The sequence below is a fragment of the Sorex araneus genome, chromosome 1, assembly GCF_027595985.1.
Source record: "Sorex araneus isolate mSorAra2 chromosome 1, mSorAra2.pri, whole genome shotgun sequence".
Lineage (NCBI taxonomy): Eukaryota > Metazoa > Chordata > Mammalia > Eulipotyphla > Soricidae > Sorex > Sorex araneus.
Window position 1 is genome coordinate 368,174,023 of NC_073302.1, and position 24,537 is coordinate 368,198,559.

General features: G+C 41.1%; 1 protein-coding gene across 2 annotated transcripts in view; it reads right to left on the reverse strand.

Annotated features, from left to right (window-relative positions):
* Nucleotides 1–10,640: 10,640 nt before the first annotated feature.
* Nucleotides 10,641–24,537, reverse strand: part of KLHL7 (kelch like family member 7) — a 48,640-nt gene continuing 34,743 nt past the window's right edge. For both annotated transcript variants that reach the window (XM_004604084.2, XM_055137279.1), the window contains 5 exons: nucleotides 22,813–22,955; nucleotides 20,476–20,716; nucleotides 16,583–16,784; nucleotides 13,548–13,645; nucleotides 10,641–12,027 (listed from right to left, as the gene is read on the reverse strand). In XM_004604084.2, coding sequence (XP_004604141.1) covers nucleotides 11,744–12,027; nucleotides 13,548–13,645; nucleotides 16,583–16,784; nucleotides 20,476–20,716; nucleotides 22,813–22,955 — 968 coding nt within the window. In that variant the 3' untranslated portion in view covers nucleotides 10,641–11,743. The remainder of the gene's footprint in view (nucleotides 12,028–13,547; nucleotides 13,646–16,582; nucleotides 16,785–20,475; nucleotides 20,717–22,812; nucleotides 22,956–24,537) is intronic.

Here is a 24,537-nt window from a genome sequence, read left to right on the forward strand (position 1 = left end):
ACAAAATGAACAGAAAGAAACCCATGTGTAACAACTTCATTACAATAAGGGACAGATCAATGAAGCACATTGTTAAACAGTATCAGGAGACTTCCTTTTAAGGAGATTGCGATCTAATAGAGTGTGAACAAGACCTATCTTCGAATTAAATACATTAACTGAGAAACAAAAGTTCATTTGAATGTATCACTGTCACTGTCAGTCCCATTGATCAATTTGCTCGAGCGGGCCCAGTAACGTCTCCATTCGTCCTAGCCCTGAGATTTTTAGCAGCCTCTCCTGGTTTTTCTCAACCATTGGAGGCTTCTTTCAGCGTCAGGGGAATGAAACGTATTACTGTTACTGTATTTAGCATATTGAAAATGCCACGGGGAGCTTGCCAGGCTCCGCGGGATACTTTCAGTAGCTTGCTGGGCTCTCCTAGAGGCATCGCTGTATATACCAAAAAGAATGAAACATTTCACTCCTGCCTGGTGGATCTAAGTAACTGCTTTTGTTTCGTTTTGGGGCCACACCCCGCTATACTCAAGGATTACTCCTCATCTTGTACTTGGGAATTACTCCTGGTGTTGCTCAGGGGACCACATGGGATGCCCGTGGTTGAACCCCAGTAGACCGTGTGCAAGGCAAGTTATACTATGACTCCGGCCCCTCTAAGTCACTGCTTTTGAAGGAGGAGCCTTGATTTCTACCCAGAAGGAGCCTTGATTTCTACCCAGATGCAGATTCATTCAGATCATGATTTCCTGAAATGATAGCTTCATGTATTTTTTTCCTCTGTAGCTTCCATGATCCTACGTTCACATCTCAGTTCAGATCTGATAGTCCTTTACACTCAGTTCTGCGCTGCTTTAAGCATATCTAAACCATTTTATTGTTTTGGGGGACACATCCAGGGGTGCTGAGTGGATGGACCTTGTGGAGACCAGGATGAAACCCTTGTTCCCACATGCAGGATGGCACAGCTGCAGCCCTTTGTATCATCTCCTATGACCCAGACTCTTTTAATTCAAATTTAACCTAAATTCTGCTCCCCCAATCCTGTTACCTTTGTGTGATGAGACACCTCATAGTTCCTCAAATGCATTGACTTGGTTGCAAGGAGTCAATCTGATTTTGTTGAATGATAGATTTGTCCTGGTGATTTCGCATGATTGGCCATTGTTCTTGTTCAAGTACTTTAGATTCTGAGGACAGCAGTAGTTACTGGAATAATTGATAAGGACTTCTTTAAAAAAATTAACACATTTATTCTGAAGTCTGTAGAGAAATCACTAGTATAAGAAATCTTCTTGAACCACTTAAGACTATATGGCATACCTGATGCTCTATTACTCAAAACTTACCTTATTTCCTGCAAATAAGGGCAATTCTCAAAAATATTCTTATTAACAATACGATTACCAAAACAAATAGATACATTTCTATTTAGTCCTTAGATTCCATTTATCTATTTATTTTGCCAAATGTTCCAATAATGCCCTTTGTTTTTTAAATTTTTTTAATTTTATTTTTTTAATTAGTGAATCACCATGAGTTAGTTACAAACTTGTGAACTTTCATGTTTACATTTTGTTTATATCCCTCCACCAGTGCCCAGTCCCCTCCACCAATGTTCCCAGTATTCCTCCTACCCTCCCATCTCATCCCCTCAATCCCACCCCACCTCTGTGGCAGGGCATTCTCCCTTGTTCTCTCTCTCTCCTTTTGGGTGTTGTGGTTTGCAACAGAGGCACTACGTGGCCATCGTGTTTGGTCTATATTCTATTTTCAGAGTGCATCTCCCATCCCGTGCGGGACCTAAAACCACACTTTACCTGGTGTTCCCTTCTCTATGCGAGCTGTTCATTCCTCCAGCATATGGGGCCAGCTTCCAAGCCTTGGAGCCAACCTACTTATCTCTACTATTCTTGGCTGTTAGTCTTCTATTCTTTTATTTGATTTTATATTCCACAGATGAGTGCAATCTTTCTATGTCTGTCTCTCTCTTTCTGACTCATTTCACTTAGCATGATACTTTCCATGTTGATCCACTTATATGCAAATTTCATGACTTCACTTTTCCTAACAGTAGCATAGTATTCCATTGTGTAGATATACCAAAGTTTCTTTAACCAGTCATCCGTTCTCGGGCACTCGGGTTTTTTCCAAATTCTGGCTATTGTAAACATTGCTGCAATGAACATTCGAATGCAGATGTCATTTCAACTGTATTTTTTTGCCTCTCCGGGATATATTCCCAGAAGTGGTATTGCTGGGTCAAATGGAAGCTCAATTTCTAATTTTTTGAGACGTGACCATACTGTTTTTCAAAAGGGCTGAACCAGTCGGCATTCCCACCAGCAGTGTAGGAGGGTCCCTTTTCCCCCACATCCACGCCAACAGCGGTTGCTTTTGTTCTTTTGGATGTGTGCCATTCTCTGTGGTGTGAGGTGGTATCTCATAATTGTTTTGATCTGCATCTCTCTGATGATTAGTGATGAAGAGCATTTTTTCATGTGCCTTTTTACCATTCATATTTCTTCCCAATAATGCCCTCTGAATGATTCTGATACAGCAGGAGCAGACAGGTGGAGTGACAGGTGAATTTAGTTGTCACTTTAATCTTACCCATGGGACAGATAGCCAATTAGAATAGATAATAGGATGGCTGGGGGTAGGATATGGTGCAGGTAAAAAGAAGCCCCTAGCCCCAACTTGCTCTGCTCTCTCTCTGACCTGCTGTCCCTTGCCCTCTCCCTGCAGGATCAGGGCTGTGCACCCAGACTGATGGCACTGATGTCTGAGTACAGATCATAGGCCCAGACAGGGGCATAATACAGGCAGGATGCTCAGGTAGTGACAAGGTACAGAGCACAGGGACCTTGCCCACACATATGTGGATATCGTCAAAGACTAAGGAAAGCCTACATGGAACAGAGAGCAACTGGGGGATCGGACATGGCCATTTTTCTTGGGAGGCGAGTATACTGTGTGGGACAAGACAGGGAGGTCATTCATGGACATGGAAATAACAGGGACAGGACTAGTGATGTTGTTCATGGGTAAAGGAGAGGCCTGGACATCTAGGGAGGGACCTGGACCCATCTACTTTAACTGCCCAATAAACTTTTAATCTTGTGAGTTTTATATGCAAGTCTTTCATACAATTCTTAAGAATTTACCAGAGCAAGAAAATCTGCTTTCACGCTCTTTTGAATTAGAAGAGGATCTAGTTCAAGCTTTACTCCCATTTTCCTTTTCTCCTTCAACCTGGAACAGTTCCTATCTTGACTTTAATTTTAATGACTATCATATCGTGCAATATTTAAGAGTGTCACTATTAAAGAGCAAATAATACAAGTTTCTTATTTTATACAACTTCTTCAATTCTGGTTTATCTGATGCTTTCTCATGATTGGATCCAAATTATATACTTTTGACAGATTATAGGAATGATTCTGTGGCTTCTGCAGTACACTTTCCCCGTGTGCACGATTTCCACTTTATCCACTACCTGTTCTCATGCTCCCTTGATTAAGGTAGTGCCTGCCACGTTGCTTCACTGTAAAATGATCTCTTCCTCTATAAATTTACTAGGAGATATTTTATTTATTTTAGTTTTAGGGCCACTCAGAGCGATGTTCAGGGCTTACTTCTGGCTCTGTGCTCAGGAAGTATTCCAGGGGGGTGGGGGGGGGTGAGAGAACTATATGCTGGGGATTGAACTGTGTTGGATTGTTCCAGGGAACCCAGGGTAAAAGGGACCCAAAAACTGTTAGTAAGCACTTGCAAGCAGGGCTCATGAAGCCACCTGGAGAGTTTTCCATCCCATTAGAATTCCTGGAACTTGCAGAGAAGCGCCTGTCTGGGAACAAGCTGCACAGAAGCTCTTACTCCCTCATTCCATTCCTCCCCCTCTCCCACAGCCAATTGCCCTATAAGATGCCCAAGCAGTTCCACATTGGGAGCGACTTCACTTGGCCTCTTTAGAAACTGTGACCCTCACTCAGGAGCACCCTTTGCTTCTTCCAATAACCCTCCACTTCAGTCGGAGTCTCGTTTTGGTCTGTTTCTTCCTCTCTGCAAACTTGTTCCCAGGCCTTTCATGTTGTTGCTGAAACCCAGTAATGAGGATCTGGTGGCCAGGACAATCCTCATCCTGGATCCAGGTTTACAAGGGAAGCAGTGAGCAGTGGCAGCTCTTCCCGGGCTTACTCCTGTACTCTACCTGGGCTCTTGGATCAGCGTCAATTGGCTGGTCCTGGGACTCATTCCGAACTTCTTATGCCTGGAATGGTCTTTCTCTTCTATGATGAACCTTCATCCTAACCTTATGGGCGCCTCACTGCACCATATTTTGGCTTTAGGTAAGACCCATTACTGCATAGAGGTTTCCTTTGGTCCTTGTCATTCCATTCAGGTATCCTGTCTGTAAACCATGAGCTCACATCAGGGTCATTCCTGTGGAGTTCAGATTCATTGAAGAGCGTTTGCTGTTTCTGTCTCCCCTGTTGGGACTTCAAATCTCCCCCATCCTGGCTGTGAAAGGATTGGGAGACATCCCTTCTTACCATTTTATGGCCTCCCTTTAAGGCCCTCAACTTGGTCCCGGATATTCAACTCAAAAGCTTTATCCATTACTATAACATTGTTTGGCCTCAGTACCCACTGAGCAAGGGTATGCACTGGCCCCAAAATGGGACTCTCAGATCATTCCACATTTGCTAGCTTAAAGACACACTGCTTAAGTCATGACCAATGGATGGAAATCCCTATATTCAGACTTTCTTTTGCACTCCCACTTCCCTTCCCCCCACTCAAACCCTGTCATGATTCCCAAATTCTCCCTTGCTCATGACACTCCTCAGACATTCCTCCTGACACTGCCAAGTCTCGTGGATGACTCAGACCCCCTGGACCTATTCTCTCCTCCTGTTTCACCACTGCCACCTTCAGCCTCTCCGCTGCTCACCCACCTTCTGCTCCCACCACCTTCTCTGCTGCCTACTGCATATGCCAAGAAGCTCCATTATTTAAAGAGCACATGCCCTCACTTGGTATGGCTGGTTTATCCATGGCATGTAGGCAGCAATCCATAAGGCTGTCAATTACGATAAGCAAAATGAAAAAACTCAATCCTAATGAAGATTCAGGAGTCTTTTAGATTCGCCTGCCAGAGGCTCTTCAAAGGTATACTAGACTTGACCATGAATCCGCGGTGGGGCTACTGTCCTTTCCACTCTATCTCTCAGTCAGCCCCTGACATTAGATAAAAGCTCAAAAAGGCTAAAGACGGTCCTCAGACCAACTACTCGAGATCTGGTGAATATGGCCGTTAAAGGAATTTTTTTTTTTTTTTTTTTTTTTTGCTTTTTGAGCAATGCTCAGGGGTTACTCCTGGCTCTGCACTCAGGAATCACTCCTGGCAGTGATCAGGGAACCATATGGATCCTAGGTACTGAACCGGGGTAGGCCTCAGCAAGGCAAATGCCCAACTCGCTGTACTATCACTCAGCCCCAGCCTTTAAAGGTTTTTATTTATTTTATTTATTATTATTATTATTATTATTATTTCTTTTTTTCAGCCTTTAAAGTTTTTAATAACCAGAACAAACGGGATAACGCAGACAGAGAAGCCTGCAGTTGCCAGAAGCAGCATTACAGCTGCGAGCACTAGCAAAAGCATTACACCTGCCTCCATTGGGTCCAAGACAAGGGCAAACATACCCACCAGGGCAGGGGCGAACCACCCCTCCCCACCCGCTGTCTGAAACCTGCTTCAGACATGAAAAGGAGGGGCATTGTGCCAGGGCCTGCCTTAATCCATGCCGACCATGCCCCGAATGTGAACAACTGGGTCACTGGAGAAGTGACTGCCCCTAAACCCGTAAGTGCATGGAGATGGGTTGGGGGTGGGGGTGGGGGTGAGTTGGGGGACAGTTCCCTCTGACCCGGTCCTGATTCCAGCAATCCTGGAATTGGCAGCAGGAGACTGAGGAGGCCCAGACTCATAAGGACTATACATCTCCCAGAAAAACCTGCCTTTTTGCTGATTTGACTCTGTGCCTGGTTTGCAGAAATTTCCCTAAGTCCTGTTTAGAAAGGATGAATGCAGCGATTTAACCTCTGGGATATTTTAAATCTTTCTTTACTATCCCTCTAGTAGCACTAAAACAGCCTCTCCCTATGTATACTAGTTTAATGAGAAATTAGGCTGTTTTACAAATAGCAGTTTCAGGGAACAAAGCTCCATTTATCACTCCTCCTGAAAAGACCGTCCAGCTTTGAACATTTATTGCCTGCTTCTGATAACAGACTGAAGAGAAAAAAGAGGCTGTTTTAAAACTTAGCCACAGCTGCAAAGAGATGCTTTAACTTTAGTGGTTTCTAAAGTGGAGAATTGACAAAATATGTGGTAAATAACTGCTGGATTATATTAGTCTACCCACAAAGAAGCACATGCTATCGTTAAGTATTTGTTAATTATTTCATGTCACTCTTGTCACCATACCTAGTTCTGACCTTAAGAGAGCTTTATCCATAAGTGTGAATTCCTTGCCTACTTCATGACAATGTACATAAACTACAATTTATGTACTTTAACCCTATAATATTTTTGCATTTTTCCTAGAAAACAATGTTTTAGGGATAAGACTCTTAAAGACAAGTATGTTCTGATTAATTCATATGTGAAACAAGCTTTGCTGCCAAGTGTAGTGTGTGTTATAAGATCTTTGATTCTAACGCCTTTTGAATATCTCTAGAACTTATGTAATATTTTTATTCAGAGAGATCTGTGACAAGACTTTAATAAGTACTTCAGAGCACAATTTGGTCATTCTAAATGAGACAATGATTAGCAATTTTTTCAAAATTTCTTAAAACTCAAGCTGTACTCAGTTCAGTGAGATAAGAAAATTAAATCATGTGGGGCTGGAGTGACAGCACAGTGGGTAGGGCGTTTGCCTTGCATGTGGCCAGCCGGGTTCGATTCCCAGCATCCCATATGGTCCCTTGAGCACCGCCAGGAGTAATTCCTGAGTGCAAAACCAGGAGTAACCCCTGTACAAAGCCAGGTATGACCCAAAAAGAAAAAAAAAGTTAAAACATGTAAGATGTGACTATAAGGAGTAAAGATGTATATTTTAAGTAAGAGCGATAATGGATGGAGATATCAGTGGGAAAAGAAATTAATCCTATTAAAGTGAAGCTGGTTTTGACAGAAGAGAATGAAAGTAAAGGAATGTATAGGAGGTTTAAGGATGTGTTTTAAGGAAAGAAACACGATCAAATTGGTTGTTAGAAGTAGATCTTAAAATTCTATCTGCAGATTGTTCTAATACTTTATTTGGCAAGATCCATGGAAAAGATATTAGACGGTGGTCCAGTCTCATGTTACAGTGCTCTTAGACAACTGGACACTTAAAAAATATTACAGGAAATCAAGCTTTTCAACATGGGACTAAATGAATCCAACATGATGTTGTTAACTGTGTGCTCTGCCACTACAGATCTCTTTTTTTTTTTTTTGCTTTTTGGGTCACACCCAGCAATGCACAGGGGTCACTCCTGGCTTCATGCACTCAGGAATCACCCCTGGCGGTGAGCAGGGGACCATATGGGATGCTGGGATTTGAACCTGGGTCGGCCGCGTGCAAGGCAAACGCCCTACCCGCTGTGCTATCACTCCAGCCCCTGCCACTACAGATCTTAATGCTTCTTTCGACTAGGGTCTACAGCAAGAGTATACTGCATCTCATTGTGAGTAAAGCGAATTATTTCCTTTTCTCTCTTGGCATCTTTAATACATTTTTGATGCTTCTGGCACTATGTTGATTTGCACAAATTCAGATAGGAAATCTTTCCTCTTGGTAGTAGGGTCTACCCCTCAGACAAACAGGAAACTCCAAAGCCACTTATGGGATCCCAAAGCCCTCTTCCAGGGAAATAGTGTCAAAGGGATTGGTTTAAATCATAGGAACAGGCCCAGTAATAACAGGTACCCTACAAAGCTCAGGATGACCCTTGAGGTAGGTTGGCTCAAAGAACTGGAAATCATCTCTGCTAAGGAAAATGAGAAATCTGCGTATCTGCAATGACTGACCACAGCCTGGGCCCTGCTCTCAGTGTCAAGAAAAACATGGAAACTGGGATCTCTTCCAATCCTGTAAAGGAATGGGATGGACTCCTGTCTGCCAGGACACTCCTACAGAGGGTGAGAGGCCCAAGGCCACCTCCAGCTCATTGTGCTGACCTGATCTTCACTTCTTCACCATAGCCAAGCCTGGGTAGTCCTGATGTGACAGGCAGAAATTAATGCTGTAATTGGTATGTCTCCTACTCTGTCCTAGGCCAATTCCCAAGACCTCCCAGTAAGTAACAGGGTACCCCAAAAGGAAAATTGTCCAATCTTGCTGTATTTATGTAAAGAAACAAACCAGGGTTATTAAGCCATTTGGCAAATTTAAAATGAAAATGGAGAGAAAACTATGTAATTTGTCTTTGGTAGAAATCAGATTCTAGTTCTGCAGGAAGGTTAAATAAATGTACTCTAATGAACTTGATTAAAACTGAATTTTCAGTTCGTAGAGAGTAAATCTGCCTATTGGTAACACTACAGATCAGGTGAAGATCTTGGCCATGGGGCTGTGTGACTTGGAGAATGATGGAATCTCTGCTTGAGGGGAAGTATCAGAATCAAACAAGCCTGTTGATGTCTGTGGTAGCAGATGTACAGGATTGGGAAGAGATGATACTGGTTTCTTGAAGAATGTGCTACAATTGCTGTACTTTGTTTCCCTTTCAGGGATCCCCTAGAACAATTCTCTGGAGCTCCTGCTGCAGAACTATGGTGCCTCACGGCACTTGATATCATTTTTGATGAATAAACATGGCCACTCAGTGTCTGTATAGCAAACCATAATGCCCAAAAGTCCAGAGTGAAAAGGAAAGTGCCTGCCATAAAGGCAGGGGGTGGGGTGGGGACGGCAGGAGGGATATTGGGAACATTGATGGTGAGAAATGTACACTGGTGGAGGGATGGGTGTTCCATCATTGTATGACTGAAGCTCAGTCATGAAAACTTTGTATCTCATGGTGATTCAGTTAAAAAAAATTTAAAACAAAACCAAAAACTATTGGTGAGCACTTGTAGGCATGGCTTGTGAAATTCTTGCAGATTTTTTCATCCTGTTAGAATTCCTGGAATTTCACAGGTTCCCAGAAGCACCTGTCTGGAAACAAGCTGCACAGAAGCTTTTATTCCCTCATTCCATTCTGCCCCCTTTCCCACTGGAATTGCTGTAGAAGATGCCCAAGCAGCCCCATAGTAGGCGCGACTTCACTGGCCTCCCTGGAGACCCATGAACCTTGCTAAGGAGTGCTTTCCTGCTTCCAGTAACCTCCCTTTCAACCTTGATTTTCCTTTTGGTCTCTGACTTTTCAAACTTCAGGCAGCCACATGAAAGGCAAAAAATGCCCTGCCACTGTACAATCAATCTTTCTAGCCTTAGTATTTTGAAAGTATATAAAAATCTAATTTCTCCAGGGCCAGAAAGATAATACAAGACAGGGTACTTGTCTTGCAATTGGCCAACACAGTTTCCATCCCAGGCACCCCATATGGTCCTCCACGTCAGAAGTGATTCCTGAGTGCAGAGCTGAGAATAAGCCGAGCACTGCCAGGTGTGACCCCAAAACAAGAAAGACATTTAGAGGTTTTTTTTAATAATGAAGCAGAATATTTTTTTTGGGAGGGGAGACTTTCCTGATGGTGCCCTCAGTACTTCCAGCTCTGTACCCAGTATCTGAACCAGGACTGGCTGCATGCAGAGCAAACGCCTTAATGCCTGTTCTCTTTGATTCTTGAAGTACAAACTCATTAAGCCCAATATGAAAATGTTCAAAACTAGCAAATCTAGAGATTAATGGTCCCCCAGGACTGTATCCCTAATATCCCCAAGTTCATGTTTAGCTAGAATATGGAAATCGGACCTTTGTAGAAGTAATAATTAGTTAAGATAAAAGGTCACGCTGGGTTGAGTTAGTGAATGGCTATTGCTTCTAATATCATGTGAAGACAGACACACCTGAGAAAAGTCCTTGTGAAGAAAAGAGGCTGAAGAAAGTGATGCAATTATAAGCTGAGAAAGCCCAAGGGTTGCCAGCTACTATCAGAAGCTAGAAAGGCAGGGACAACTTCTGCTTGGATGTAGGAACTTTTGGTCTCCTGAACTTTGTGGTAGTTTGTGTTAGTTTGTTACAAAAGCCCAAGAAAACTAATACAGTGGGTAAGTGGGAAGGGAGGATGAGGTTTCTTTTCATGGTATTGAAAAATGTTTCAGTGTTGCAATGTGGCACATTTCTGTGAATATACTAAGCAAATTTAATGGCATAGTTAAATTGCCCGCTCGAGAAAATCTATAAACAACGGGAAGACAGTACTACAGTGCTACTTAAATTGAGTGAATTGCAAGGGGAAGAAATAATATCTCAATAAAGGTGTAATAAACAAAGGGACTCTATAATGCTTTTTTACCATTTAGTTTAAACCTTTTTGGGGTTTATTCTAACTATCATATAAAGAAAATGATGAATGTTAACATATAAACAATGCTTCCCAAACTGAAAAAATAATTAACACCTTTAAAATAAAGGATAAACTTGGCAGCACATTTTAAGTTGAAAAATATTTAATTATATCAGATTGAAAACATTAATGGTGATGGCTTTACATATTTCATTTCATACATTCCTTAATGGGGCAAAATATGACTAGGGAAAAAATGAGCAGTGGGTTTATAAATTACTTATTGACCATATGAAATCAATGAAAATATTTATTTCAAATCATTACAAAACTTTGAGACAACTGTGTAAAATATCTGATATGTCCTGCTAATGAAATCATGTACCTTTTAAATCTGTAAGAAGTTCAAAGTCAGTACTGATATTACATAACTATTACGTGCTATTCTAGTTACCAAGAAATTTGCCATAGTTTTATCTTTTACAAGTTCATCATTCAACAGTGAAGACTGAGAAGCATAATCATTTTTTAACCACTGGATAAAACAGTGATGTAAACAATGATGGGCACAAACGTTGACACTGTGTTAAACCAAAAAAAGGATAATATATTTGGATTGAATACATTTCATGAGAAGTTGGTTACACTTTTCAAGTCCCAAAATGCATTAATAAAGATTTTTCAGTGTGTGTGTATGCCTTGACTTACTCTGGTTGCTTTCAAAATGGAATTCATTTGGCACTAAATGGAACAGACGAGGAGAAGCAAATTATGAGACTGAACTGCTCCATCTGAGTTGCCTGTCTTGACTTAGAATTAAAACTATTTTCTTAATTTTTTTAACCAAAGAAAAACAAACCTAATTACAAAGTCCTTCCATAATGTATGAAAATAGAATCTTGAGCTAAGACAAGGCTGCTTTACTACTAATAAGACAATATGTCACTGTCAGAATCATAGTTACACATGTGAAATTCATTGGAGAATTTGTATTTTTACCAAATTCTTATACTTTATGCTATACTATGTCATTGGCTATATGACCAGGTAAAATATGGTCTTCAAATTAAGTATGGGAATCCATATTTTAAAAAACTTATGGGATCTTTTTTTTACATGAAACTTCCCTCAAAAAAGAAAAGACCAAACTGAAACTTTGTAACCAAACTCTTGGAACAAAGCACTGGTCCTCAAGTTTCTTAATCTGGTGAGTCTTCAAGGGTCACTCACATTTCATGTTTCCAGGGTTTCTTCATTTGCTCCACATGTATCAACGACACAAATTAAACAGCTTGTAACTGGAAATGCTCGAACTTTGGAGTTGGCAATCCATTTGTCTGTTTCAGTATTATATTCAAGGATGTGTCCTAACCGGCCCACACCTTGAAAACCAGCCAAGACATAAACTACAGAGCCAACTGCGGCACACTTCACAGTTACACCCTTCCACGGCATTGGTGAGACCATCTTCCATTCGTTTAATTTAATATCATAATATTCCACGTTGTCTAGACCACCTTTAAAAGAGCGAAACAACACAAAACAGCTATTTTGACCATTCTACGATGAGCTTTGTAAAGTAAAAACGATAAGCATTTTTACAACATCATGAAATTTTCACGTATGAATTAAAGTTTTAAGAATTTTATTATGGACAACCACATAATTTTCACTGAAATTTATTTTTTGTGTATGTGAGAGGGGAGTCTCCCCAACAGTGCTTGGGGGCCACCAAGGCTGCACTCCACCTACTGGTGCTCAGGGAGCCATGTAATGCTGAGGCCTGAACTTGGGGAACCCCCAAGTTCTTATTCTTACTTTTTTCTTGGGGTGGGAAGCTTTTTGAGACACACCCATCTTGTTCTTACTTTAACACAGTGAAGACTTACATTTTTTTTTTTTTTTTTTTTTTTTTTTGCTTTTTGGGTCACACCCGGCAATGCACGGGGTTACTCCTGGCTTTGCCCTCAGGAATCACCCCTGGCGGTGCTCAGGGGACTATATGGGATGCCGGGAATTGAATCCGGGTCGACCACATGCAAGGCAAACACCCTACCTGCTGTGCTATTACTCCAGCCCCGACATGTATTTTTAATTGTTTTAGAATCATAAATATGTATTCTACAAAATGAAAAAAATGTTCTATTTGTTCTGGGAAAATGAAGTAAATTAAACAGCAGATTTCCCTTCTGTTTAGTTTTGACTTAAACTGTTCAAATGTCCTTACTCTTTCTGCCATTTATCTTTTAGCAGTTTATGGAAAACAGTGATAAACAGTAACAGGAGATGGGAAAGAAGTAATTTCTTTGTTATATTTAAGTAACACTTAAAGATACTAAAATGAAGTTTGAGGACAACTAGAAATTTAATCGAGATTCCCTATTATTTAAAGCGATTACTTAAGATGTTTTTTCGTTTTTGCATAACACTTAAGAGCATGTAAATGTATTCATTAAAAATACTATTTATTGATATTTTCATGAAATGTTTATAAATGTTTAGGAGGTTGCCATTCAAACCTGGACACAAATTATAAAATATATTTTTAAAATGTTTGAAGTGTTTTCTTTTTGCGTCACACCCAGTGATGCACAGGAGTTACTCCTGGCTTTGCACTCAGGAATTGCCCCTGGCGGTGCTCGTGGGATGCTGGGAATTGAACCTGGGTCGGCCTCGTGCAAGGCAAACTCACTACCTGCTGTGCTATTGCTCCAGCCCCTGAAGTGTTTTCTTAGTGTTCAAATGTCCCTGTCAGTTGGCAGTGATTAGGCTAGTGTGCTACCATTTTTCAGAGGCTATATGGAAATGGGCAACTGTCACAATAGCTGATGATCTTTGCCATTACAGACAGGGATGTTACATGTGCTGCAATGTTTTATAAAACATGTGAGTTCCCCTGAAAAACAGAAATAGGCATAGTGATGCCTATGATACATGCTTATATAGAGATTTAAGAGAAACATCTTTTGAGAATTTAAAATATACAACTAGCAGCAGACTCATTGGGAAAGTGGAATGGTGAATTAATATCACATACCTAAACCATTCTGACCACCCACAGCAAATATCTTGTCTTTGACAAACACCAGACCATGATTCTTCCTGGCCTCAATCATTGGACACAGTTCAGTCCATCTGAAAAAAACAAAACAAAACAAAAAGCAACCAAAGCTTTTAGTGTACTTATTTATAGGAAGTTAAAAAATAAGCAAACAAAAAACCTCTCCTATATATTAATTCATAAAAAATTATCTTCCTTAATTAAGTTTTCATTTACCACTCACACATGTGTATATTTACACAAACAATATCTGGATGATAGGAAACAAAAAGTTTAACATGGGTTTAGGGAACATCAGAAAGGGGGTAAATAGGGATTCTTTTTCTTTAGGCTGTGGTAAGTATAGGATAATTGGATACTATGAACATATCTTTGAAAGAAACGCATTTTCTATGGAGCCCAACAAACTAAAATGGCAACATAAAAGGGGAAGATATAAATAGTAATCACAGCTGTAATACGTGGTTTTAATTAATATCTATGTGTAAATAAGAAGCAAACATTCTGAGCTTTTAGCACTCAGCAAACTAGCATATTTTTTTACTGTTCACATACAGGTCTTCAAATCTACATTGAGACCTTTAGGCTACTCCAATAATCTACTATCATCTATGAAGTTAAATAATGTATTTAAATGTTGGTTTAAGTACATTATTTAACTTGATGTACTTGATGTGATGATAAATGAGATTAAGAACACAAACATGTGAGGCTGGAGCAATAGCACAGCGGGTAGGGTGTTTTCTTTGCACGCGACCGACCCAGGTTCGATTCCCAGCATCCCATATGCTCCCCTGAGCACTGCCAGGAGTAATTCCTGAGTGCAGAGCCAGGAGTAATCCCTGTACATTGCCAGGTGTGACCCAAAAAGCAAAAAAAAAAAAAAAAAAAAAAAAGAACACAAACATGAAACATCAATGTTGAAGGACACTGATTCACAGGTAGCAGTATTACACACAAAGACCTGGAACTTTATTGAGCTATTCCCACCCCCCAACCCCCCACCACCAGATTTAATCCCTTCTTCTGTACTCTCCATGACATTGAAGCTAAAAGCATCTTTAAGGATGAAACAGCACTGACCATGCAAGTGGAAGAATGGTAAGTATAGGATAATTGGATACTATGAAAACAAGATACTATATAAAAACAAGGAAAAAAACCATAAACAAATGGGACTACATTAAACTAAGAAGCTTCTGCACTTCAAAAGAAACAATAACCAAAATACAGAAAGAGCCCACAGAATGAGAAAGAATATTTACCCAACACCCATCTGATAAGGGATTAATATCAAGGATATACAAGACACTTGTAGAATTGTATAAGAAGAAAACCTCCAACCCCATCAAAAAATAAAGAGAAGAAATGAACAGAAGTTTCCTCAAAAAAGAAATACAAATGGCCAAAAGGCACATGAAAAAATGCTCCACGTTGCTAGTCATCAGGGAGATGCAAACCAAAACAACAATGAGATATCATCTCATACCACAGAGACTGGCACACATTCGAAAGAACAAAAGCAACCAGTGCTGGCGTGGATGTGGGGAAAAAGGGACGCTCCTTCATTGTTGGTGGGAATGCTGACTGGTCCAGCCTTTCTGGAAAACAATATGGACAGTCCTTCAAAAACTAGAAATTGAGCTTCCATATGAGCCCGCAATGCCACTTTTGGGAATATATCCCGAGGATGCAAAAAAGTACAGTAGAAATGACATCTGTACCTATATATTCATTGCAGCACTATTCACAATAGCCAAAATATGGAAACAACCTGAGTGCCTTAAGACAGATGACTGGTTAAAGAAACTTCGGTACATCTATACAATGGAATACTATGCAGCTGTTAGGAGAGATGAAGACATGAAATTTACTTATAAATGGATAGACATGGAGAGTATCATGCTAAGTGAAATGAGTCAGAAAGAGAGGGAGAGACATAGAAGGACTGTACTCATTTGTGAAGTATAGAACAACATCACATGAGGCCGACACCCAAGGACAGTAAATACAAGGGCTGAAAAAGATTGCCCCATAGTTGGAAGACTGCTTCATGAGTGGAGGGGAGAAGGCAGATGGAACAGAGAAGGAATCACTAAGAAAATGATGGCTGGAGGAACCAGCTGGGATGGGAGATGCATGCCGAAAGTAGATAATGGACCAAACATGATGACCTCTCAGTGTCTGTGTTGCAAACCATAATGCCCAAAAGTAGAGAGAGAGTATGGGGAATATTGTCTGCCATGGAGGCAGGGGGAGAATGTGAAAAGGGGGGTATACCCAGGATATTGGTGATGGGGAATGTGCACTGGTGGAGGGATGGATATTTGATCATTGTGAGATTGTAACCCAAACATAAAAGCTTGTAACTATCTCACGGTGATTCAATAAAATTTAAAAAAAAAATCCCTTCTTCTGCCTATACCCTTAGACACACAACAGACATTTGTATTGGCATCAGACTTATGCTCTTAACAGCTTAATATCAACCAAAGACTCCAAATAACAATTAAAGGGAAATATGACCTAAGTGAAATGCTCCAATATTGGTTTTTTGTCTTTTGGGGGACACACCTAGTGATGCTCAAGGTTTACTCCTGGTTCTGTGATCAGGGATCAATCCTGGTGGGCTCAGGGGACCACATGGGGTACCGGGAAATCGAACTAGGGTTGGCCACAAGCAAGGCAAGCATCCTACTCACTGTACTATCGCGCTGGCCCCTTGAATATTATTTATAATTTTTCTCTTAAGCTATTTGATAGATTTACCTTTTCAAAAGACAAATAGTACGTAAAGATTAATCCTGAGATATTAACAATCATTCTGGTTTTATAGTGATATTTTGTTTTTGTTTTAACAAGGGCCTGCTGGTCATTGCTCGCCTTTACAGAGCATCCTGGGAAGGGAGTAGGCAAGGCTGCTCCTGTTCTTCAGAACAAACCACAGGCTTGTCCAGGGATAGGAGTGGCGCAAGCTGGTGCCATGAAGTGAGTTTTAAATGGGTACATACGTCTCTGTGGCGGGGTCATACACTTCACAGGAATTCAGCACACGCCCAGACACGTTGTTCCCTAAACTCCCACCGCACACATAGATCAGCCCATTGGCTTCCACCATCCCATGGCTGCAGCGCTGAGTCAGCATGCTGGGCTTCGTGTGCCAGCTCTCAGTTCTAGTATCATAGCACTCAAATAAATACAGGGCAGAGTTTCCTGTAAAAGAGAAGGGCGCCAAACATAAATTGTTTGTGCATGCTTGCAGCAAGCTAAGTGCCCAACCAAGTCATTAATGGTAAGAAGAACAACTTAGATTATGCACAGACACTTTCATATTCAATCAATTGTTGTAAGTAGGCCGCACAGTTTAAGGAAAAGTCAATCCTGCTTGTATAATTCTTGGAAAATGTTAAAAAAAAAAAAAAAGGTTAAGGAGAATTCATTTGTAGTGAAACTTCACAGAAAAAAATTGGTTTTATTTCAAAAGAGAAGTTAAAAATTATGAGTCTTTCAAGCCCAGATGCACACGAGAGATTCATGCAAACTCTCCATGTTTCCATATAGGATGAAAGCACATGGACAGATGGTACCTCTATGATCACGTCAGTGGCTCAATGGTCAAGACCTGAAGTAATGCCAGTTCAGTCTTGAGTGCAGGCTCATGGTATAATGATATGTTTCTGGTGTATTTTAACTGTACATTTAAACAGAACAAAATAGCCATCCTATTTGCAACTTCTAAATATAGTGGAAGTTGAACAATGCATTTCAGAAATAATAATATTAAATATCAAGTACTTCAGGGGCTGGAGAGATAGTACAGTGGGTAGGGTGCTTGCCTTGCTTGTGGCCAACCTAGGTTCCATCCCTGGCCCCATATTGTCCATCAAGTCTGCTAGAAGTGATCCCTGAACAGAGAGACAGGAGTAAACCCTGCGTATCTCTGGATGTGGCCCCCAACAAAAAAATAAACAAAATCAAGTACTTTCCTTGGGAAGGATAAAAGAAATTTACTAATGTATTTTTTACCTCCTACTCTTTAGGACTTTTTCAAGTGATTTAAAAACATGAATAAAACACCCTTACAATTATTTATTGCAGGGAGCTGGAGTGATAGTACCAAGGGTAGGAAGCTTGCCTTACATGTTGTTAGCCTGGGTTCTATCCTCTGCATCCCATCCACTCTCCCCCCTACCCCCCAGAGCTACCAGGAGTAATTCCTGAGTGCAGTGCCAAAAGTAAGCCTTGACAGAGCTGGGTGTAGTCCCAACCCCAAAATCAAACAAATGAAAAAACTAACACACACAGCCCTTCCACCCCGGCCCACTACTTATTGCAACTAAAACCTATGAAAAGCTGGGGCTGGAGTGATAGTACAGTATTTGTTTTACATGCAGCTGACCTGGGTTCTATCCCTGGCATCCTACAGCAGATATAAAAAAATGTCTAAGTAAAAAACATATTTAGTAAAATGCTTAAAAATGAAATTATCTACTGTACTATGAAACAACTACATTTTATTATTTTAGGATTTACTGAGCTGGAAAAAATGCTTTATTATGACATTATTTAAGAATAGTTTAAATAGGGGCTGGAGTGATAGCACAGCGGGTAGGGCATTTGCCTTGCACGTGGCCGACCCGGGTTCGAATCCCAGCATCCCATATGGTCCCCTGAGCACCGCCAGGAGTAACTCCTGAGTGCAGAGCCAGGAGCAACCCCTGTGCATCGCCGGGTGTGACCCAAAAAGCAAAAAAAAAAAAAAAAGAATATTTAAAATATAACATTATATATTTAAGAATGCTAAAAGGAGGCAAAAGGTTACCTAGTAAGAACTACAGGAAATCACACATTCCTCCATATATTCACTAGCATCTAGTATATGGTGTGGATGAAACACAGACAAATATGCTGACTAATGGTAAAATAGTCTTTGGGCTAATATCAAAATCCTCAAAGAACATAAAAAAAGACTTACAGTTAACACTGAAATTCTATACCTTAGGTTTACTGGGTCTTCCAAGTTTTATTTATAAACTCAAGTTAGCTTAAAGGAATTACATGAAAAGATGAAAGTCTGTTAAAGCTACTATATATTTAGTCTGCATCTAGAATATTCATTTAGAAAAAGAACACTCCTGGCCGCCAAGATGTGATCCTGGGGGCCGCACGAGCATGACTCCAGAGGCCAGCTAAACTACTTTTGGTATGGGCAGCTCCTTGCAGAATGTCTCCAGACTGAGAACTAAGCCACGGCCCCATCCCTGCCCAGGAGGGGAAAGGTATTTCTCTCTCTCTCTCTCTCTCTCTCTCTCTCTCGCCTCTTCCTTGCCGGGGGTAAGGGCGTGGTGATCGCCATATTATGACGACCACAGATGAGAGTTACAAGCTTGCAATAATCCAATATCTGGAAGAAATCTCCCTGGACTTAGCTGCTAAAGTACAGAAATCCAAAACCATGGACGCGTGACCTCATATCTCTTCACAACAGGTCTGACTCTGGTGCAGAACTCCTAACAATAATAGTGAGGTTTTTGTTGAAATAGTGAATGTAACCAAAGTAAAGAGAAAGTAAAGTGAAATTTATCAGTTGGGAGGGAAGGGGGGCGGGATGGGAGGTGTACTTTTTTTTTTTTTTGGTGGTGGAATATGGGCACTGGTGAAGGGATGGTTGTTTCAGCATTGTATAACTGAGACTTAAGCCTGAAAGCATTGCAATTTTCCACATGGAGATTCAATAAAATATAATTTTTATTAATAAAAATTAATAAAATTTTCTTTTTTTATTAATAAAAAAAGAAAAAGACCACTCCTAGACACTAATAAACTATGTATCAATAAGAAAGAGTTGTAAATTCATACCCACACTCTGTCGTCCCATTGTTCATGATTAAGCGGGCACCAGTAACGTCTCCATTGTGAGACTTGTTACTGTTTTTGGCATATCGAATATGCCATGGGTAGCTTGCCAGGTTCTGCCATGCGGGCGGGATATTCTCAGTAGCTTGTGTGCTCTCCAAGAGGGATTGAAGAATTGAACCTGGGTCGGCCGCGTGCAAGGCAAATGCCCTACCTGCTGTGCTATCACTCCAGTCCACACTCTATTCTGACAATAATCACTAAAAGCCTCTGAAGTCATAGATCAAAAAGTTAAGGAATAAAGCAAAAGGGGAGGGGGTGGAAATCATTCTTTTATTTTATGCAAAGAAAAACACACTACAGAAAAAGCTGAGGTGTAGCAAAGAAGTTTTAAGGTCTATGAGCAAGCAAAATATTTTTTAAAATGTGTCGCTGATTTATCATTCATGTACAACGCTATGTAGATTTCAGGAGTATAGCTCACAGATGTCCTAAGTAAGGAAGTCTGACTACGTCCATCACCAAAGCTAACTCCCAGGACCAGCCTACCTGCTTTTACCCTTTCCTTGATCCTTGCTCACTTCCCTTCTAGGACCACTGTATTTTTCACCTATATATTAGTTACTAGTTACTATTTATATTCCACACACAGAGAAAGCCATCCAGTAACTGTCTTCCACTCTCTGGTTTATTTTGCTTGTTATAACCACCTCAGGTTCCATCTATTTTGTTGCAAAAGGCAAGATTTCATCTCTCTAATTTGCTGAGTGACATTCCACTGCAGACTCTGAAATCCCTAAAAGAAATATTACTATGTACACAAAATTGCTAGTCAAGAGTGAATGCAGTCAGTGTCAATGAAAGAACAACACAGTTTCTTGTAAATTAATGATTTATACAGGAGCAAAGAAAGGGGCTCTAAAATGTGTCAGATAGGTATTTAAATTATGTTAAAAAGTACCTGGATAACCAACCAATTGTTTATTTAAGCCAAGATACTTGGCTTAAAGCACTTCCCCCAAACAAAAGTATCGAAGTGCATCCTTACCAACTTCAGAGCCTCCAGATGTGTAAATTTTGCCTTCTGCAGCACAGGCAGCAAGGCTGTCTCGAGGTGTGGGGGGGCCCAGTTTGGAATACCAGCTATCCTTCACGACATTGTAACAGTCCATTCGTTTTATGGGGAAAAGCTGAGAGCCACCCAGAATATATACTACGTTGTCCCAAAACACACAGGCTGCATCTCTTCGCTTTTCGAAGGGACATCGAATATCTGTCCAGCTATAATCCTGCAAGAAGAAAGAATAGGAAGCTTTTGGTACTGGAAAAGTAACATTAAAAAGAATCAAGCAACATACAGTCAAGAAAAGACATAGACAGGTAAGTGTGTGTTCATTTACTTGAGTTCAGGGAAAAATATTTGGCTTTGATCCAATTCAATTGTGTATGATTTCTGCAGATTGTTGATTGGGGGCAGTGGACAAAAGGAGAACAGCGATTGCTTTGTGCCTTTTACTGATTTAAAATGAATGTATTTCAGGAGGGGGGGATCACACCCGGCAGTGTATGACCTTGAGGGACCATGCCGAGTCAGGGATGAAATTAAGGGCTTCCACATGTAAAGTAAGTGCTTCATCCAGTCCTCTGAGCTGTCTTTCCAGAACATGTGAAATATTAACACATTTGTGTATATCATCACCACCTGCTTCTAGGCAGTGTCAGGACCTGAGACACAGACAGTTAGGGCAGATCTTCCTGGGATCTGTGTGGACCAGGCTGCTTATTTGGTTCCCGCAGCAGCCCCATTTATCTCACGAGTGTTCTCACCCCAGGAAACAGCTCCTACAATATTCTTGCCAGTGGTAAACACTACTGAGACACAAGGAAAAGCCTTGTTAACTTGTTTGCCTGGATCTCCATTTTCCTATAATGTTTGCATGTCTTTATGCACACCCCTTTCACATCAGATAAAACATGTAACTGCAATTTCCACCCTGATTGCAAAGTGGAACCGTCTCTTTGGTAAATGCCTGCTCATGCGGGAAAGAAGCTCTGATGCAAGAAGAGGCCTTGTGACACCTTTAATAAACAACATTCCCAATATTCAGCGGAGCATACCTTCATTTACTTTAATTTAGGATTTAAATCCATGCCTACAAAACTCACTGATTAACTTCAGAGTCCATCTGAGTAACCCCAGCTGTGCACATTTATTTGCTTTTATTTAACAGTATTATTTCTCAACTTGCGGTCAAAGCATAGGATTGGGGGAATACAGGAAGGAAGGAAGGTCAGAAGTGGGCCACAGAAGCCAGAGCAATAATATAGTGGGTAGGGCATTTGCCTTGCATGCAGCTGCTGAGTTCAATCCCTAGCACCCCATATGGGTCCCCCAAGCCAACAGGAGTGATCTCTGAGTGCAGAGCTAGAAATATCTTGAGCACTGTTAGGTGTGACCCAAAAACAAAATTTAAAAAAAAAAAAAAGAAGGGAGCCATGATGGAAACACTTTGAGACAAACACTACTCTACATCAGGAGAAAAATCCTAGCAGAAACTGATAAGCCTATAAAACTGACAATATTTGCTCTTTCGCCTTGTATGTATGTGTATTAGAGACAGCATATATTCTGTGCTTGGGGTCACTCCCAGCAATGCTCAGGAGAGCATATGTTTCCAGGGATCAAACCAAGGGTTCTTGCAAGCAACACATGCGCTCTAATCCTCTAATCCTCTGAGGCATCTCCTCAGCCTTTCTGTACTTCTTTTATTTGGGACATATCCAGTGGTGCTCAGGGCTTATTTCTGGCTCTGCTCTCAGGGATCACTCCTAGAAGGGATTGGGGAACCATATAGGACAATGGGAATCAAACCTGGGTCAGCGATGTGCATCGCAAACGCCCTCCCCACTCTACTGTCACTCCAGATCAACCCCCCCCCCCCATTTACACTTTTACAGAGTAAACCAAAAAACTGCCATTAGAAATCAAGCCTAGAGGAAGAGATTTCTGCAGTAGTGTACAGCACCTCCGGTTACCTGATATTACCTGCTGGGACATTAGAGTGCTGGTTAGGGCGCCAGCAAGGCAAGCGCCCTACATGCTGTGCTCTCTTTCAAGACCCCCGAAGTGGCTTTTACTGAAAATAAGGCTTGAAGGAAAGTCAGGAGTTGCAACAAAGGCAAGAAGTGACTAACAAGAGAGAAAGGAAAACTAGGTTTCCATTTTCTCTGATCATAGTTCTCCTTATCTGTGAAAATGCAGAAAGCGACGAGTCTCATAAAGCACACGAAGGAGCTCTTAACTAGCATCTCCAGAGGCTTGGATTATTACCACAGGTGGTAAGTATATACTCTTCTACCTAAAAAAACAAGAACCAGTTGTTACCTTTGGGTTAAAATATCTACAAGACTGCGGCTGGGACCCTCCAAAAAGTGCTATGCGGTAATCATGTTTCTTTCTTCTAGGTCTTGTGCCTTCTACCAGCTCTTCTCTATCCTCTGGAGATAGCAGATGGTATCTCATTCCACCTGTAAAGAAAATGACTGGCAGTTCCTCAAGAACCTCAGGCACTTTAGTACATTAAAAAGGAAATACCAGGGTGAGAGTGACAGAACAGCAGGTAGAGCATTTGCCTTGCACGTGTCTGATCCAGATTTGATTCCCCAGGAATCCATATGGTCCCCTTAGCCTGCAAGACTGATCGTTGAGTGCAGAGGCTGGAGTAATCCCTAAGCCCTGCGAGTGTTGCTCAATAAATAAACCCTCACCTCTCAAAAAGAAAAAAAAAAAGAAAGGAAATATCTGGGAGACATAGTTCAGTGGGTAAGGTTCTTGTCTTGCATGTGGCTGACCAGAGTTCAATCCCTAATACCACATATGGTCCCTTGGGAACTCCTAGAAACGATCATGGAGTGCAGAGCCAGCAGTAAGCTTTGAGCACTGCTGCAAGGGACCCAAAAGCCAAAAAATTAAAAAAAATGGAAAAATGCTGCATTTATTTCTGTAATTTTCCCCCTCCCCCCAATCATCCCTATTGAGCATTCAAGGAGAGGGACGAAGAACAGTGATCTTCAACCACCAGTCCATGGACTAGTACAGTCTTCAGATGCAGAATGAGAAGAGAGAAAGAAAGGCAAGATGGGGATACGACACAGAGTGGAATAACATCTGTCTTTTAGGAATTTGTATTAGCATGTATGTCATAAAGTATTATGTCACATAGCTAGGCTATATGAAATACTTGTAAAACTTAACAAAGCATTAAACAAAAAACCCACCTCATTCAAAAAGGGGAAAGAACTGAAACTCTTTATCACTTATCATCAGGAAAATGCAAATCAAAATGACAATGAGATATTACCTCACACTAGCAAGGTTGGTACACATCAAATAGGGTAGAAGCACTCATTGCTGGAGGGGATGTGGGGGAAAAGAAACCCTCAGCCACTGTAGATGGAAAATGTTTGGTTCAGTCTCCGTGCAAAACAGTATGTAGACTTCTCAAACACTTAATTGAGCTTCCTTATGACCCAGCAATTCCACTTCTTGGCACTGGCCACCAGGACCCCCAAACAGTATTTTAAAAAGACATCTGCACTTCTTTGTTCACTGAGGCCCTATTCATAACAAAGCCAAGAACAGATGAGTAGATCAAGAAATTGTGGTATATTGGGCTGAGATAGTATAGGAGGTAAGGCAATTGCTTTGCATATGACTGACGCTGGTTCTATCATTAGCACCACATATGGACCCCTAAGCCTTGCCAGAAGTGGTCCCCAAACAAAAACAAACCAAAAATGTGGTATATACACAAAAAGGACTACTCAATGATATGAAAAGATGAAATCATTCAATCTGTTGCAACTTGGATGGAATTGGAGCACATCATGCCAAGCGAAGCCAAAGGGAGAGGGAGATCTTACAGGATTATCTCTCTCACGTGTGGAATATAAACAAAATAGAGTAGGGAACAACAACTGGCTGGTGGTAACTGACCCTGAGACAGACTGCAGAACTGAGTTTGCCAACGAGGTGGGATGGGTAAAGCAGGGGGCCAGGAGACAGGGGTGGAGGGATTCTGGCATTCTGGTATAGGATACGGTGTGGGTA